This window comes from Lichenostomus cassidix, chromosome 7 (genome assembly GCF_008360975.1).
Source record: "Lichenostomus cassidix isolate B80296 chromosome 7, HeHo_3.0, whole genome shotgun sequence".
In the NCBI taxonomy this organism is placed as follows: domain Eukaryota; kingdom Metazoa; phylum Chordata; class Aves; order Passeriformes; family Meliphagidae; genus Lichenostomus; species Lichenostomus cassidix.
Window position 1 is genome coordinate 12,269,556 of NC_139488.1, and position 18,738 is coordinate 12,288,293.

At 37.7% G+C, this 18,738-nt stretch overlaps 1 protein-coding gene across 7 annotated transcripts; it reads right to left on the reverse strand.

Annotated features, from left to right (window-relative positions):
* Positions 1-1,617: 1,617 nt before the first annotated feature.
* Positions 1,618-18,271, reverse strand: ZDBF2 (zinc finger DBF-type containing 2). 7 transcript variants are annotated; one of them, XM_085066227.1, is made up of 8 exons: positions 18,005-18,271; positions 15,015-15,121; positions 14,356-14,407; positions 13,740-13,791; positions 13,082-13,187; positions 12,095-12,222; positions 6,406-8,986; positions 1,618-6,131 (listed from the first exon to the last, which is right to left on the reverse strand). In XM_085066227.1, exons 2-8 carry the CDS (start codon positions 15,114-15,116, stop codon positions 6,090-6,092), a joined length of 3,063 nt encoding a protein of 1,020 aa, XP_084922353.1. In that variant the 5' UTR covers positions 15,117-15,121; positions 18,005-18,271; the 3' UTR covers positions 1,618-6,089. The 7 variants fall into 7 exon arrangements, with proteins under 7 accessions (XP_084922353.1, XP_084922348.1, XP_084922350.1 ...); XM_085066222.1 differs by having other exon boundaries at positions 1,618-2,563; positions 6,177-8,986; XM_085066224.1 differs by lacking the exon at positions 18,005-18,271 and adding an exon at positions 17,754-17,876 and having other exon boundaries at positions 1,618-2,563; positions 6,177-8,986.
* Positions 18,272-18,738: the final 467 nt, after the last annotated feature.

Genomic DNA, 18,738 nt, shown 5'->3' on the forward strand with positions numbered 1-18,738 from the left:
TCTAAAATACGTATGTAAATCCTATGTCTCACTTCTACCTCCCTCTTCATCTTAAAATTTGTAATAAAAAGCAAGTCATACACATGCCTTACATCCACAAGGGATGGAACATGTATGCCAAGGACTCTGCCTTCAGCTTCTCTGTTAATTCTTACAGCACGATCTCCAGGCCAGCACAGTATTTAAGCTCTCTGCATGAGCTAGCAAGGGTGTATTTTGATTCTGCAATTTGTTTGCACAATATTAATCATAACTAAAGTAAGCTATAACCAACATTTTCAGATGCACTAGTGCCAACATTAATGCAGTATGACACAGCAAATATGAGAAGCTGACCAGTTTAATGCACTAAAGTACATTTATATTTGAGGATGTGTGATATTGAAAAACCTTTTTATGAATCCCAGTATTCAGGAAAAATGGTTTTTCAGTTTTCCTTAAGGGTGGAACACTGACAAAAAAAGAACCTAAGTTTAGAAATGCTGACACTGTTAAATCACAAACTGCAAAAATGATGTGCTCATACGTTTCATAAGAAACGCTTCTGCTCTCCAAGAAAATAATTATGACTTCCAGAACCATCAAAACACAATAATTATAACACTAATTACTCCAGTGAATCCCAAGCCAACTAAAATTATACTATTAATTCCATCATAACTCTCAAATATACCAATTTGGACTGGATCTCCCTTATACACTGTGTAAGCATATTGTGAATTGCTTTTATTTCCCATGAAAGATGCAGTCACCTGACTTAAAATTTGATTAGAGTACCATGTTTGTAACTTTGTGTTTGAACAGGTATTTCTTTAGTTAATCATTATTTGATAGCACAGCATTAACTTCATTCAGCCAACTACATAATACATGGCTATTTTCAAGTATGGACTGAAAACTGCAAAGCATGTCCTGAAATTTTATGACTTACTAAAGCCTCAGGAAACCATATGCCTCTGCCTCTCAGCCATTTACTGATCTGACACATCTCTGTGCGTTGCTCCTGCAAAAGATCACAATGGTTTGAACAGGCACTGCCACAAAAATAGGAAATTACTACAAAATTTACAGAGCAAGGTATTACATTGTTCAAGGTATTCTAGTAATCTGTTTACCAGATACTCTTAAAAGTATTGTTACACACAATTTTGAAGAGAGTTCTGCCCGCATTAATTTGGTCTATGATTATAAATGTCAAACCATTTTGCATAAAGTAGAAAGCACCTTAAGATTATACTTTCAGCCCCTGCGCTCATATAATAAGTGCACATTTTCAAAAAACTGTTAATGAGTAAGTTCTGCAATGATCTGGCTTGCCATGTGGTCGGAGCTTCTTGGTTTCATGCTCCCAAAATGAAGTTAGACATTTTAAATGTATCCACCATCTTTTCAATGCCATCACAGGGTGTCATTGCTTCAGCTGGCACAGAATAGGATGAATCCTGGCTTCACTGAGTCAAGATATCACACCACTGTCAACAGCTGTTTAAATTACAACTGTCTGCCTTCATAGAAGTCGCTTATTCCATGGCATTCTGTGGTGCTCTTTCCACAACAAATTACAGCAAATAGCTTCAAGTTAAATTCCACTTCAAGAATAAAGAAACTCCAAAAACGCATACTCAGTTTTTATTTTATTAAAACAAGATTTGTTCTGCTGAAGGAATGAATGAATTTATAACTGCAAAACAAACAAGGAATAAAACCTTTGCTTCTGGGCATGCTCAGAACTACCCTATTACATTTTTTTCTGAAAAATATTATCAGAAATGCTGTAATTCAGCAGATAAAACATTAAAGGGAAAAAATCAGAGATTTTAGTTACATTAGTGAGAGAGATACATTACACTTTTCCTATCTGTCCCCAAAACACCAAAAGCTGAAAAACCTTTATTTCCAGTATGAGTTCAGATTGCTTTGTTCTCAGGCAGAGTGACCCTAAGGGAAAAAGGAAGACCATCAAAGGGATCAAGAATCATCATCCCACTCCTGTTTCACACTACTCAGTGAAGTAAAGCAGACTCTCGAGCACAAGAGCACCTGTACCAACCTGCCCTCTACACTTCAGACTGGGAGAACATCCTCTTCTGTTACCTGTCACTGATTTACTTCCAAACAGAACATGCTGCCCTGTAATTTAGCTCTTTACAACATAAAAATAAAAACAAATCCAAAAACATGACTGAGAAAAACAGTGGAAACAATAAATCTGAAATAAAATGAGCAGAAGATACAGAGAAAGAACATCCAGCAACAGCGCTGGTTGAGTCTGTAGTATCACTGTATCCTTACAAAACCACATCGTGTCAAATGACCACAGAGTAGAGATAGAGAAGCAGATAAAAAATTACAACACCAAGCAAAATTATTGCAAAATACATTATCAATAATAAGAACATGAAAACCACAAAAGCACATTCTCATTTGGGCACAAATTTAGCGTGAAACATAAACGCAACTTCAGATTAAGCCATAGTCTCATTACAAACAGAAATACCTCATTTATCTGAATCCCAGAGAGGGGTACTTTCATAACACAATTACAAGAACATTGGATGCAAACCTGTCAGAAAGAAGAACAGAGCAAAAAATCCTATCAGAAACTTAACTGAAGAACTGTGAGGTGCAAGTGTCAGATATCTAAAGTTCTGGGGGATTGCTATTTAATGTTTGGTTAGCACCTGGCACCATATGACTGGGTTACAGTCATGGTTCACAATGCTAGTGAATAATAAAAATCTATCTGCTTAGAATAAGATTGTTTTGAAAGGTTGAATGAACACTTCATGTAGGGAGAGACTTCTTAAACACTGTGAAATGTATTAAAAAAACCTATGAACTTACAGGTTAAAATTGCATGTGCCTTGAAGAAGAAATGAACGTTTTTCTCAACTGCTATAAAAGATCTTGGTTATAACTGCTGCCAATTTAAATCAAAAAGCGTGACTTCATTCCTCTCTAATCCAGCTCTTTCCTTGCTTCTCTATATTAAGACATGCAAACATACTGACAAAACATCATTATCCACAAACATTAAAAGAACCCACTCCTGCCCCCTCAAAAAACACAAACGGAAAAAAAAAACCACAAACAAAAACAGAAACAAGAAACCAACCCTCCCATTAATTTCAGAAAGGAAGTATTTCATTTCTCAAATTTGCCATTTGTGTAGACTTCGCAAGCATGCTTTGAAGTTTCAGCCCCATTGCTAATGAAACAATGTTCTATTCCATAAGGGCAAAAACTGTACCATTTATCTAACAGGAAAGTGCTTGCCTATATCTCAAGCCCCTCAAATACTTCCCTTTTCTCCTTCTTGCACATGATATTGAGTGTTTTTCCAATATTTTATTTTGCAAATATGTTCATCAATTGTCTTTCCAAAGCAGTTTCTGCACTTACTTCTCGTATCACACTTTTTTCTTTTTCTTAGTAATCATCGAGCATGCACAGAAGAGGTTTCTGAACACTCAGAAGTGAGGCACAGATTAACATCCAAGATTACAGTAAAACTTATTTTGACAATGCCAACCACAGAAATGTTTCCAGACTTGTACACCAAGTCTTATTCTTCTAATAAATTCTTATGTTTCATACTTTTTTCATTTTTCTTTTTTTTTTAAGGAAAATATATAGCTACTTACACTTTTATTTAAATATAACATTTTTCTTTTATAAATCCCACCCTGATAAGAGGGTCTATTATCAAAAACAACAACAACAACAAAAGACATTACAGTCTAAAAATATTAGTCATTCTATAGTCCTTAACACATTTTTATTACTCAAGATTTCAAGGAAAAGTTGTGCACCAGAGTAAGACAAACGTACAATGAATGAGCTTGGAGAACAGTATTTTGATTCTAGACAAATACACACTAGTGCTCTTAAAGTACAATGTGCATTAAAACTTATTCACACACAAAATAATTCATGCTCTTCATGTGTAAAATACTGTGAAAAATCAGATGGAAGAAGTTAGATAGGAAAACATTCTTGTATCATAAAAATATGTTAGAATAGGACTTATCTATAGAGTTAAAGCTTTGCTTTAAAACAAACTTTATTTAAAAATCTTCTTTTGCTTTATCTAAAAATTAGCCTTTCTATAAAAACCATTCCTTTAAAACTTTGCTTTAAAAACATCAGTTTTATATTAGGCAAAATATTAAATTATACAGGCACAGTTAGTTAAGAGGGCTATAAGAATTTATATTATAGCCCTTCATTTTCCAGTGACTTGCAATACAGTCATAAGATTCTGTGTCTACTGACAACCATAGGAAAATCCATCCATAGAAATCAACTATTATATAAAATATAAAATAAATTAAGACAAATAAAAAAATCTGTCAGACCATATGTGATTTGTAGAGGAACTTACTTTCCAGCTGACACATGCACATCTTTTTTTTATCTTGGTAAATATGCATATACATTAAAAAATACCCAAAATACTCTCTGAACATGTGGTTTATAATGACAGCTTTTACATTTCCTTCAGATACTGTATGTTAAAATAAACCATTTACAAGTCTACCTTTATGTCAGTCCAAATCCGTGACCCTTGACACTTTCGGAAAGAAGGGTATGAAGAATCAAGAATGGTTTTATTTTCTGAGGGGGAAATGAACAGATAGTATGTTCAATGCCAGAGATAGCAGGGTCTGCTCTTTTCCATGTTTTTCTTGTATTCTGAGAAAATGTACTGTACCACTAGAGAATTTGCAAAGACCTTCACCGATTATAAAATATATCAAATTGAAGATTTAAAAACCAAAGCCCAGATCTTGATGATTCTTAACTATGTGCTTAATTTACTATACATGAACCATTAATCTTGGGTTTTAAAGCACAGAAACATCCACAAAACATGGCTTTATGTCTCCTAACCACATGAAATACACTGTCATCATAACAGCTATTAAAAAAAGAAAATAAAATTAAGCTAAAACACAAAACACCATGGGTTTAAGTTTTTTTGCCATAAAACCATAGTAGTTGGAACACCAGTGGCCAAACATGAATCTCCTGTGCAATATAATTTTAATTCAACCAAGTTTTTTACACAAGTATTTGATTTTGAATACCTTTAGATGGATGCTGTGTTAGGTTTATTTAAATATCTAACTGAAAGTTGAGAAAGAAAATTTGAACTCTAGTCCATAAAAATTTAACCAACACCATGCCAAATTAAAGTCAGAAAAGCACAGAACCCCAAACTCAAGGCTGACATTCTAAAACAACTCACTGCCATTTGTTTGCATTGTAAATTTTCCATCCCCTTCACTAAGGAATGTGAAATTCACCTACAAACTTTATCAATAAGCCATTAGAAACAAACAAAAAGCCCCAAAATCTTACCCTATATTTCTTTTAAAATTCAAGATTTCACTTTAGCCACCACCATTTGAACAGTTCCCTAAAGAGAGATATTTCCTTACCAGCATGGTCCATTATGGCTTGATGAGAGCCCACAGTGACTTTTTGTCCAAAAATAATGCTTTGGACATGGTTTCAGGAAAAAAAAAAAGTCAATACAAAAATGTGTAAAATTGTATTTCATTTCAGGAAAGTACTGAATTGATCTGAATTGTATCATACTGTATGAATTTTAATGCCATTCCACAGGCAATCATATATTATGTGTTGAAGAAAGTGCACATATACACAAACACAAAATACATACACAGAATTCAGCCCCGACTGATGTATCTTCATTAAATTTCTAGCATAGCAACGGAGTCATCTTCTGCACTTTAGAATTATGTGAAAAAATTAAAATAGGCACAATTAATTAACACAGCTTCCAAATTACCTTATTATAGTGCACTGTTACGCACTGATAATACCATAATAGCAATATGATACCATTCAAGGTAATTTTGCTGATGTACAGGTGAAGATTAGTAAATATGATTCTAAGTGCTATTAACTGAAACCCACAACTTCTGCAGCTTCACACAGTAGAACAGTGCAATACATTGTCTCCCCATATTCCAGGAACAAGAACTGAGTTTACAGTTGTATTTGTTTCACATTACACTGGCTTTGCACTTTCTGGAGCTCTAGCACTTCGACAGCGTTGTCTATGACCTCCTTTTTTTCCTCTTCCTTCTTCCAGGTGCTGGCTATAAAAAAAGAAAGAAAAAGTTCTTTTGGTAGCTAGCTCTCACCTGGTAGAACAAGACAGTTTCGAAGTAATGGTACAGCGGAAGTTCTTCTAGAGGGTCGGTTCACAGCACTAGGATGGCCCCGATCTCCACCTACTTCCCAGTTCCTGACTTTGGAGGAAGCTTGCTCTGGTTTCTTGGGAAAAGATTCTGATGTGACTTTCTGCCTCTTTTCAGGAATCCCTGTTACAACTGTTGAGTTCAGAAAGGCCCTTTTTGGTTTCCTCCTCACCTTTAATTTTTTAGCATCGGGCTTTTCTTTCTTAGGGTGCTTTCCCACTGTAGTTTTCCTTGTCTGGCACCTATGGATGGAGAAAGCAGATTTCTGGGCACAAGGCTGAAGTTGTCTTCTCATCCCCTCTTTTTGCTGTTTTTTAGTTCTGGACGTTTGTTTGCCTGTGGTTACTCTGTTTCCTCTTCTCCCAACAGTACATCTGACAGTCTTAGATCCTGCAGCCTTTCTGGAAAAACCTGGTTCTTTATTAGCGCCTTCTTTTCTCTTCCACATTGCTTTTGGAGTCTCCCTCTCTAACCACTCACTCCTGATGGAGGTCAGAGGAGTTTTGGTAACTCTATTAAAAGGAATTAATCTATAATCTCCTTCTATTACAGAGTTCAAAGGTGAAATGATCAGGTGTTTAAAAGAGTTCTCAGATAGGAGACAATCTGTTCTTTCTGTGGAAACAGAAGGTCCATCTGCCTTTTGACTTGAGGCTGCATCATTCCCTTTATCTGAATCTGGCAGGAAAGATGCTGAAGGAGAACTATAGAAGTTAGACCAATTGAGTGACTTTGATGGCGTGCTTTCTCTCTGTGCATCAGCTAGTTTCTTCATGTTTGCATCAAAGCTGAGACTTCTGAAAAGCTGTCGAACATGAGAGGGCTTTTTGGCCTTTTCTCCACCTGTACTCTTTGGAGGTGTTTTCAGAATTCGATTTGTCAGTGGGTCATAATATTTGAGAGAACACTGTTTGTATTTATACCTTACAGAGTCCTTGCTATCTGTGGAGTTATGATTTCTCCTCATTTTGGGAATATCTACAGGTTTACCTTTACACTGTTTTACCTCTGGGCACGAGAGTACATACACCACTGTCTTGGGCTGTACAGGACTCATGATCTTGCTATAGGACTCTGGAAGTTTAAGGGCACATAATCTAGTTTTCATGTTTGGGGTTTTTTCATTCTCCAGCCATGCGATGCTTGCTTTCTGATCAGCTGGATCAGATTCTCTTCTAGACATTTTCCTTTTGGCTACAGGGTAGTTCAGCAGACTCGTTTGGGTGCCATGGCTGACTTTAACCACCTGACATCTTGAAGCCAGGCGCCATGTCCTTTTCCTAGGCATTTTCACAATTTGTGGGTTGCATAGTGTATCTGAGGCTAAAGATGGGTTATCAAAATCAGAGCCACCACTTAAAGCATCATTAAATTCTGGCAATGCTTTAACTGATGCACTTTCTTTTCTTTTACTCTCAGTAATATTGATCCTTTTTTCATCCTTCTGCTTTTTTTTCTTCATTCTCTTCCCTGTACAGTTGGCTGCGGATTCACTGTTAAAGTAGCAGCGAAAACGACCTTCCCTGAAATCACGTACAAGTTCTTCAATTTTTATATCATCTTCATACATTATTTGAGACCAAGTCTTTCCCACAAAAGAAGGAGGCACGTGAGGCAGAGCTGGAAGAACTGGTTCTTCAGTATGAGCTACAACATCCTTTTTCACTGTTTCTATTTTTTCTAATGACTCAGTTTTTAAAACAGAACAGAGCTGTGTTCCATAGTCTTTATCTTGCAAACTTACTTGGACCTCTTTTAGGAACTCTATATCTTTTATAGCTGCCTTGGGTAAGTCTGCTCCTACCTGTATTGGTGCATCACAGTCAAAACTCATTTCAGAGCCCTCTAAACTAGTATGATCCAGAAGTGATGAAAAAGCTACACAAGGATTTTTCTCTTCTTTGAAATAAATTTCTTTAGATGTAGTTTCATGGCAGTATTTCAAAATTACATCTTCAATAGTTTTATCCACTGAACTTTCATCACCACTGTTTATCTTCGTGTTTTTGCATCTTGCTAGTTGTGGGGATGTCCCAAGTTCTAGGGAGCTGCTGACACCCACAGTATCCCTGAGACGGAGATCAGACACCAAAGTTTCATCCTGAGTTCGTAAACTATCTCGCTTCGAGAGAGATTGACCTGAGGTAATAAGGAAAGAATTGCTGTGGCTGCATGTGGGATTCTGATGAGAAACTGAAGGGTGTTTTCGGTGAACCAGCACTGGAGCAGGATTCAAGCGTGGGTTCAATAACACATCATTATTGCACACCTCCATTGCTCTTTCATCACATCTGCTACGCTGAAACAGATTGGATGCTGCCAAATCCCTAACATTTTTTCCTGTTCTAGGATTAACAGAAGAACTGTGGATTGTAGGACTGAGAGAAAATTGCTGAGGTACAGGGCTCACAGCTGTAAACTGACCTGCATGGCTACGATTCACAATTTGAGCATTTTTCAGAGTTACCCAATTTTTATCGCTACAAATGCCAGTAGACTGCTGGGATTTTCCTGGAACACGTTCCTGGTCTCTTTGAAGTTTTTGAAAACCTGCTTGTGTTACAAAAGTTTTCTTTGTGCCCTCATGAGACAGGCATGGAGCAGAAGAGCGTATTTCATGAATGGACTCCTGGTCTTTGCTGGAAATCTCCTGTTTCTCACTGTTCCTCTTTTTCTGCATCTCTTCTGAGGACAGGCAAGAAAGCCTTGGAGCCTCCAGAGTGACGGGGAGTGGCATGTCATCATAGGTTGGTCTAAAGGGGAGGGGAGAAAAAAAATCGGCTTATATTAATACTCTAAATATGCTTAAAATTTTTCAAACAATAGCAGAGGGGTTTTTTTTAAGAGTAATAACCTAGACTGCATCACTTCTAATGAACAAACTGAAATTTCTGTTTCTGCTACTTTGACAGAGATACTAATTTTTTTTTTTAATTATGGAAGGGGAAATGCTCCACAAAGCTAAAGATAAAAATTTGGGCATTAGTCTAGCACCCTCTTCATGCAACCATCAATTAAGAATGGCCAAACATAAATTACAATTATTTTATAAATACAGCAAAGCAGGAAAAGTAAAGATCCTTTTTTTGAAGTGGTAAGCTTATATAGAGGTTATTTCACTGGTCATACTATCATTACTTAAAATTGAGCTTTTGTAGAGAAATGGAACATAATGATATAACACAGCATAAAACCGTTGTTGAGTATAAATGCCCTTTTCCCTACAAAATGTGGCTGCCTGATAGGAACTCTAAACATGTGGCCAAGGAATTCCATGCTTACTGTTTCTCACAAACACACCAGAGCTTCTGACTCACTCCTGTAAGAAGCCAAGTTAGGGCTGTTCAGTCTTGCTGTGACAACAGTTTTTTATATATTCCGTAACTGGCAATCCTGTCTTTAGGACTGCCTCAAACACAAGGGTTTGTGTTTTGCAGAATTAACACAGCTGACAGATATAGACTATTTTTCCCATGCAACACAGGAACCCACAAGGCTTCAATGTGTAGCAGCTGGGCAATCCAATGAAAACAATTTTAAAAATAAGTAAATATAACTGAAGAAGAGAATACTGTGTTTCACTTGAAAATTATAACCAGACCTGGTGAGACCCAAATGGATGCTTACTTTAATATATGGCAGACAGCAGCTAACAGAAGTATCGCTAACAAATTTTATAGTACAGTAATTTCCTTGGTTATATAACTAGGAGTACATACAGCTAAGGGATGTATGACTGATTAAGAAACAGAAACCTTGTATAATGAAACATTAAAACATAAGAGGATTATTTTTATTACTATATGAATGCAAAGTAATCAAATACATCAGATGATCAAACAACGCCTGCCAGCTGAACTGCTGCTTTGCCCTTGCACAAATTCTTGGTCACCTAAGCCCTGAAATAGGACCTAAAGGGAAGGCCAAATGCAGAAGTAATCTTTTAACTTCCTAACTTCAGAGTTCTTCCAACTTTGCATGAAACATCTCTGTGTCCTGGCATCTACACATTGCTGAAAGACTGAATATAAAACTAAATAGATTTTCATATGGAGAAACTTTAGCAGACTCCTAGGTCTCTAACTCAGTTAACAGCCTACAACCACTTTTCACAAATGACTTTTCAGCAAATGTCTCTGGGGGGAAGGGAACAGAACAACAGTTTTACATAATTAGGAACTTCTGACAGTTTTCCTACAAATTACCCCCTCTGTTAAGCAGAATGAAGATTTACTTTCTTAAATGCTCAGTATTATTTCTTTAGGTAAAAAACTTACATACCAAGAGTTTGGAGGAAGGAATGATTTGGTGGTTTGTGGGTGTTTGGGTTTTGTTTTGTATTTTTACTGGGGGAGAACAACAATATCCTTTGAAATTCAGTATAAGGCAAAGCTCTGATGATTTTTCCTTTTTCCGCATAACTACTAGGTATACTGGTTCTGTAAAACAAATCAAATCTTACAAATGTTTCCATAATCTTTTAAAATAACACTCTAAAGATCCCTTGTGTGAATTCCGCTAAATAGTAAAAACAGGTATTTAAAAAAACAGAGTGAAACTGTGCATAAAACCAAGTGTTTTAACATGAGAAAGGAGAGAATCAAAATCGTACTTCGGGTGTCAGTTAAGACCATGACTTTCCTTTCAGAGCAGGACCACAACATAAATCTATTCATGCTTTCTTTTCCATCTTTGCTTTTCTTCCTCCAAACTGTCTAGATCTGGGGTTACTCTTCCCCCTTCTTCCTCCAATTTAATCTAGATTTTGCATATTTTTTCTCATTCTGTTCTTCCTTCCAACAACTTAAGAGGAACATAGGTAATTGTTTTTCCTTGGTAGAAGGTTTCATTCACCAGAGGAACAACCTTGTATTAGTGAAACCTCAAGAGAGGGCTTTTTTCATTTGCATGTTGCCTTAAAATGAATCCTCTATGTTCTCCACGGCAAAAAAGGGTGAATGTTCTCAAGACAGTGCAATAAAATTTATTTATTTAAGATGGGAGGACAATTTATTTACTTGCAGTGATGTGCGCATCATGTCATGGGCTAGTTTGGCATAGACATGCATATTTGCTTATACTGTCACATCCCCAGTAATATCACTGAGTGCTTCAGACAAAATACCCTTCTGCTTGTTTATCAGACATATAGCAGAGCTGTACATCGAGAAGCACTGTGCTGTACGGGGATCACACTGGGATTTTTGTCTGACTTTCAGAACATAACGAATGAGGGATGAGATTTAATTGATTTTCCTTCAACTACAGAGAAAAACTTAACACATTGATCCTCTTATCACTCTTGAAACACACACATGAGAAATAAAGAGAACACTTTTCAAAATCTGAGCATTATCGAATTGGCCAATTAATGTAATTCAAATATTAATTGAACATGTAAACTGCAAGGACAATGAAATAAACACGTAAATACTTACCTGACATAATCAACAAACAACAAACCAAAATAATGAACTCTTTCAAAACATACCATAAAATATACATATATATATACATATACATAAAATATACATATATATGTGTGTGTGTGAGACTGTACAGTCTGCCATTGTTAAGTGTAATTATATTCCTTCTTTTTTCAGGTCTTCACGTTTAAATGCTATCAGTGGTGTTGTTTCAAATCCATAAGTAGTGAAAAGAAGTTTAAAAGTGCAGACAACACAAAAGCAATATACTTGCATGCTGTTTATATAAATACATGTCTTTCTAAATTGTCTTCATTGAGCAAATTTCACCTCAAATGGGCAAAATTTACTGCTCAGCAGTAGAACAGAACTAGAAATTCCTAATACATTCATTCCACTAACACATTAAAAATAAAAAAGCCTTCTGTACTATACCTGCTGTCATGGTATCTGTGGGGATGATGCTGTAAAACATCTTGGAGGAAACGCTCCATCAAGCTACTGGTACCCATGCGATTCCTACAGTATGTTGTAAAATGTCTGTGCTGGGAGCTGAAAATATGCTGGTGAAAGACAAAACAGATGATTAGTCTAATACTGCTAACACACAGGCCTATTCCTAAAATTTCCGTCCCAGGTGAAACATTACACCACTGTTATGAAAATATTTAAATAAAAAGAAAAATCTTCAGCTTTTTTATTTTAAAGCCTTGATTGGGATTTTTAAGTATACTCAGGTAGTCTCAAATAATACTAAAACGTATTGAAACATCTTTCTGAGTTGGAACTTAAATTAGTGGTTCTGATAGCTGCTGACAAATCTCTTCTAACCAGTATAAATACCCTCACAAATCTTACAGCTGCTTACAAGTCTCTTAACCAAAACAAATACTCTAAATGTATCTATAAATTACTTATAATATTCTTGAACTTCATATGAGCAAACATCCAATAATTCACTCTACTTAACAAGACTTTTTTAAGTGTAGAAGATTAAATAGGCTTCCACTTTCTAATTATAAAAGTCTAAAGGACAGGAGACTGATAGAGCTAAAGAACTGAAAATAGTTGATTGAATGTCTCCAGCCTTGGTATCTAACATATTACTATAACCCTAATACTTTACAACATATAAAGATCTCAAGATTAAAGACACAGAAAAAACCATAATGGATGCAATGCACAGCCTTGTGCCCCTTCAGAGAAGCAGGCTGCAGCAGCCATGCCACTGCACCAGCATCTTTTACAACAGCTAACAAATAAGCAAGGTATCTTATTCAGTGCACATATCGTGCAATTCACAAACTGCTTATTTTTCACTCGATATTGGTTGTTCAGTATAGAATCTGATATTTTCTAAGCTGATAAAGCCTTTAGGTACTCCTTGCTATCTACTGCCAAATTAGGCAGAAGCTGTCTGACCTGTTCCAGATTACTGTAGTGTACATGGCAACAGTTGCAGTATCCTTGTCTATTTTGCACAGTGGATGCTCCAGGCCGAGGATGTTCTTGCCCTCTTCTGTGTAAACTGAAAGAAGCAGGTAATACTATAAAGACATGTTGGATTGTTTAATCCACGTCCTTAGCATGGAAATTCTAAATATATTACTATAGAGATGGGAAAAATTTGCAAGACAAATGTTTGTATTTCAGAATTGTAATTCTAAGTGGAACTACAAATTTTAAAGTATTCTCAAGTAAATTTCACTATAGAATTTTTCTTTAAATGTGGAACAAAGGATAATAGCTTGAAGGCAGTCAGCTGAAATCTGAAAATATTTGCTTCTAAAGAAAAAGGCAGAGTCATCTTTTCATTTGTCTGTTCGCTAGTATTTTGAAATAAAAGAAAAAAATACCAAAGACAACTGACAACCCACACAGTAGTTTGGGGCACTACAACATGCCTTCCCCACAGTTTTTTAACAGGGGGTATAAGACACACAGTACTTCCATCATACACTTAATCCATATTGTGTCACTGTCATCCATTACACAAGGCAAAAGATAAGGCTGAAAAGCAGACTTTTCCCCTTTTACTTTGGTAAGCAGTAAGCTGGATCAAGATCATCACCTAACTTACCTGCTACTGCTGTCCTGTTGTATAGAGCCCTCAACACCATGTCTTTGGATTCCTACAAAAAAACAAAAACAACAACCAAGAAGTAAACCAACCAAACACACATACATAAAACACAAAAACCAACAGAGCATCAAGATGAAGAAAGTTTTACCTGCAGCTAACTACTTCTCTTACATTGCATTTGTAAAACTACTATTTTAAATGGAGCTAAAGGGTTTGGTAAGTTCAAAAAAGCATGAAGAGATCCTTTTGCCTGCGAAGTTCTTCCAAAAACTTCACAAAATAAGCTTTACTCTTTCATGGCTGAGGTGAGTGAGAATTTTCTACTGATCTGCCTGGGTTCAAGACTAGGCAATCTACATTGGTACTGTGACATTCATGAATACTGAGATAAAATGTAAAAGGTCTCGAACAGCTTACAACAGGACAAAAAAATAAAACCTACATGGAAACTCTATGGATAATTCAGAAGTCACTCCTTCCTTCTGAGTTCAGTAATGAAATTTAACAAATCAAAGTATGCAATTGAAACTACAAGATGAACTAATGCTTCTATTGATAAGTATTACATTTTAAAATGCAACAAAAACTACTTTGAATTTTTTGAACTTCTTACCTTGTGCTGAAGAAGCAGAAGCTTCATCAGATCGTTTGATTCTCTCAAACATCTGCATGTAAAAAATTTTGGAAAAGTCAGTCCATCCTCATACTCATCATACCCTGAAGCTTCTCCTCCAGTCCAAGCTACAAGTCCAAGCTACTTCTTCAGAAGCTCTATACTGTTTCAGCTATAGACCAGTATTTGACTTAAATGCAGCTGCATTCTAAAAAGAAACCTCTGCTTTACTAGATACCCTAATACGATATTTAACATTACATGTTAGCTTTGATAGAAGGGGCTAACTTCTAATTAATGAAGTAAAATACTATACTTATGAGCACCGTCTAGACTCTGTTAGGTTATTAAGCAATAACCTTGTCAAATTAATTTCTCAATTTCCTAAGATGCCTTAACAATTAAGATGAGAGATATATGTAAGAAAACCCATGTGAGACCTACCACACACAAAGCAATTATCTAGGCTGGAAGAGTAAGCCTTATTGCTCAAAAGATCTGCAAATCAATTCTGAATCTCACAATTTTTAATAAAGATACAACTGCAGCAAGAAGCAGTTACGTGCTTTAGGGCATCCAAACACAAAGGACTTCCAAGTGTCACATAGGCCTTTTAACATTATAGAACAGAATTGTTAAATCAGCTTTCTAGTACCTACCTTAGAGTCACCAGCCTTCCTCATCCACCAAAGCTGACTCCAGACTAGCAAACAATAAATGTCGAACAGGAGGCCATTTGCAGTGCAGGACACTTTTCTCATCCCATCTGGCAACAAGGAAGTTAAAGAGCCTTTTAAAATAACATTAATAATGCATGTTTTCCATGTCCTAAGGCATGTAAAATCTTCTGTACTACTTTGCCAACAGTTGAACAAATGGATAAAACTTTTTGAAGTCTGCAGCACATCTTTTTTAGTACGGAAGTCGTTTCGACAGTCTTTTCTATATAAATGTTAACCATTCCTTCTGGAATATCTTTGTTTCTTCTTTCTTCTTCGTGACCCTATGTACTACATGTCGTTGTCATTTTGGATGCTAGCACTCATGAAGTAAACTATACTTCTGCAGTAACAGAAAACAAATTCCTCAATATTAACCAAACTGAAATGAACCTATTATATACACAATTAAGTTTTATCACTAGCATATCACTATAATATACACATCACTATCACCAGTATTACCATATCCTGTTTCAAAACTCTGGGATTTAGCAATTCTGAGATCTGCTCCTCACTTACCATTTGTTTATTTATGGGATAACAAAGTTTCATATCAACCACTTTTATTTTTCATCTTTTATAAACTGTTTTAACAAGAATCATTCCTTCCCTTCTCCTTTCTTGTTCTCATATACATAGAAAAATTGCTCCTACATGAGGCTCCATACCACCAGGCTTGACAGATGTGTGGTTTGTTATTAGTTTTCTTTAACTTTTTCTTGTTCTTTCCCAGACTACGCACTGCTTGTGATAAAACACCTGGACTGTTATAGCAGTTATGATCAGAAGGAGTATCTTAACAGCTCAACTTTAAACATCACCCCCCCATAAAACAAAACAATCCACCAAAACATCAAACTCCTTCTCCTTTCCACAGTGTTACAATTTATGCAATAACATTTAAAAAACCAACAAAAAACAACAAATAAACAAGAAACCGCAACAAGAAACAAGCCGTTCTTAAAAACTTTTTCATCTGGCAGCTGAGAAAAGCTTTTTTGACAGATCAACTGATCTCAGTCATCCTGTTCTATGTCCTATACACAGCCAGGACCCAAAAGAAAGTGAAGGAAAACCACAGAAGACTATCTTTCATGAGTGATGCTTTATGTAAAACAACTTGTTCTACATTCTTGAAGTCAACTTATTCAAGTCTTACTGCATATATATAATCTTATGATAAAGCTAAAAGTGTGGCAAGAGTGGAGCAACCACAGAGGAAGCTACCCCACAGATGAGGCAGTCAGACAGCTGTTCCACAGTCACCAGGGGACATCACAACCATTCATCCCCATCCACTGCCCCAAAAGGGGATTAAGGCACTTCGACACACCAATGTTTAGTTTCATCTCAAAGATGCCAAGCAGTCACAACTGCAATATATTGGATGATTACTACAATTGTTCGTTACTTCTTAATTGCAAGGACTAATTTCAATGGTGAGGGGCCAGTGAGAGTTCACTCAGCTGCAGGTACAATTATATTTAAACTGAGTTAGACACAAAGTAACTTTAAACAGGCCAGGACTATGAAAATAACTACACTGAATTACTCCAGTCTGGATCTCCTTGTCATCATTTCACAGTTCAAGGAGACTGAATGGACCAGATTTTCTCACTGGAGGAGAGCTGTGTTAGGTAAAAGTTGTAAATGCCCAGCTATCATTTAGTAGCTAACAGAAAAACATCAGAAGAAGACCTAATCTCTTAGAGGAATTTCTCAGAGGAAAACCTATTCTCGTTACATCAGTGTGTTATAAGACCACTAGTGTACAGAAGAAATAAATAAGTCTGAACTCAAACTATATAGAGCTTGCTCACCATCTGAAGTCAAGCTTAAACCACAAACTAATCATATTAAGGAAATCAGCGACGTAGATAACTTATTAATGTTGCCAAAGTCTGGATGGCCAATTTGAAATCCTTACTTTTTTAAAAAAGAGACTACAGCTATAAAACCACAAAGGACTTTTCAGTTGTCCATGGAAAGACTGCAAAATTCTACCTCAGTTAAGATATTTACAGTGGGAAGTGCCTTAAACTGTTGGATTAAAAAGTAAATAATACCTGTTTAAGATTAAGTTTAAACGTTTCACCACCAAAAAAAAATTTAAATTATAACAAATGTAAAAACAACCAGTTACACACAGAAATATTTATTCGTGTAAATTTCCAAGCAAGCTATTTTAGCAGCTGTCTCTAGAGTCACTCTTTTGTTTTGGTTTCATTGAATTACTCTGTGCACAGAATGAAAATAGAGTGAAAAACCTCAATCACATTTAACAAGGCAACCAAAAGGCATGAAAGGCACAAGCAAAAAAAAAATTAAATATTAATTTTAAAATATGTATATATCAGTGGTGCATTCTGATAGTATCTGGGTGTCAAAGGCGTCAGACAAACTCTCCAGACAGTGTCACTCTTGCACTGCGGTAAGTAAAACAAAAAAGCTAAAAAGGCAATAAAAGCTGCTCCTCGAAATAGACCGCATAACAACCTCCACCGCCACTTCACCTGAGAGCAACAGCGCGGGGCAGGCAAAGGGAGAACGAGGGGAGAAACTCTCCCCTGACAGAGTGCCTTGCCTTCCCACAGCACTCCACAAACGAGGAGGCGGCAGCTCCCTTCAGGAGCGGCCTGTGCCATGTGCCCCGTGCTCCGTGCCCTGTGCCCTCACCGCCCCGGCTCGGGGCTCCCGTCCCGCCTGGCCGTGCCCGCCTCGCCTGGCCTCGCCCCGTCCCCGGCCGCCCGGGGCGGAGCCGCAGGGCCGGCGGCAGCCGAGGGAGCGGGGCCGGCTCTGCCGCGGGAGCTCCGCCCGCCCCGCCGGGAGCCGGGAGCCGGCAGCCGCCGCCGAGCGCTGAGGGGACGCTGAGGCGGCCGCGCTCTCGCCCGCCCGCTCCCGGCTCCCCGCTCCCGCCGCCGTCTCACCTCCATCATTCCCCGTCGGCTCTTCAGTGCCGCGCTGGGGTCAAGGGCCGCCATCCTGTGCTTCCTGCTCCGGGTCGGCGGGCCGCGCCCCGCGAAGGGAATGGCGGGAGCTGCGGTTCCCCGGGCGGCAGCTCCGGGCCCGGCGCGGCACCTCCTTCCCTCAGCGCCGCGCTCCGCCCGCCTGGCTGCCGTGCCGCACCCGCCATGCGGGCCGGGCTGGCGGGAGCTGCCGGAGCACAGCTCGCAGGGTGCTCCCAAAGCCTCCCTTCCTCCTGCCCAGGCGCTGGGAAACTGCTCCGGAACGCCTCGGGGTGGTGTCTTTTTGTCAGCCCGGCCAGGGTGTTCTGGTCACACAGAAGTAACCTCTTAGCTAAGTTTGGTTTCAACAACTGTAGTAGTCATTTTCTCCTTCGAAACACATTATTTCATGTACTTGAGAGCAGGCCATAAGGTTTGGCCTTTTTTTTTTTTTTTTTTAAATTTTCGGTCATTAAAAGTAACTTGCTTTTCATGGTGTGCCTTGTTTAAAGGAGGTTTTATCAGAACGTTAAAGTCTGGCTGTATCAGAGCTAATGCTACATCTGCTTCTCTTATACCTTGGCTTAAGGATGAGACCTTCCCTCAGGTTCTCTTAGTTTTCAGCTGTAGGGTTTTGATCGTTTATCTTGTCTCCTGTGGGAAACCAGCCATTGCATATTTCTCTCATTCTGCTGAAGCAGCAGGGTATTTTAGGC

Excerpts from the sequence above, each read along its gene's own strand:
- ZDBF2 (XM_085066222.1), bottom strand. The coding sequence starts at position 15,116 with ATGAGAAAAGTGTCCTGCACTGCAAATGGCCTCCTGTTCGACATTTAT. Across the intron at positions 13,188-13,739 it reads CAACAGGACAGCAGTAGCAG|TTTACACAGAAGAGGGCAAG; the intron begins GTAAGTTAGGTG and ends TGCTTCTTTCAG. Across the intron at positions 8,987-12,094 it reads CACAGATACCATGACAGCAG|ACCAACCTATGATGACATGC; the intron begins GTATAGTACAGA and ends CCTCCCCTTTAG.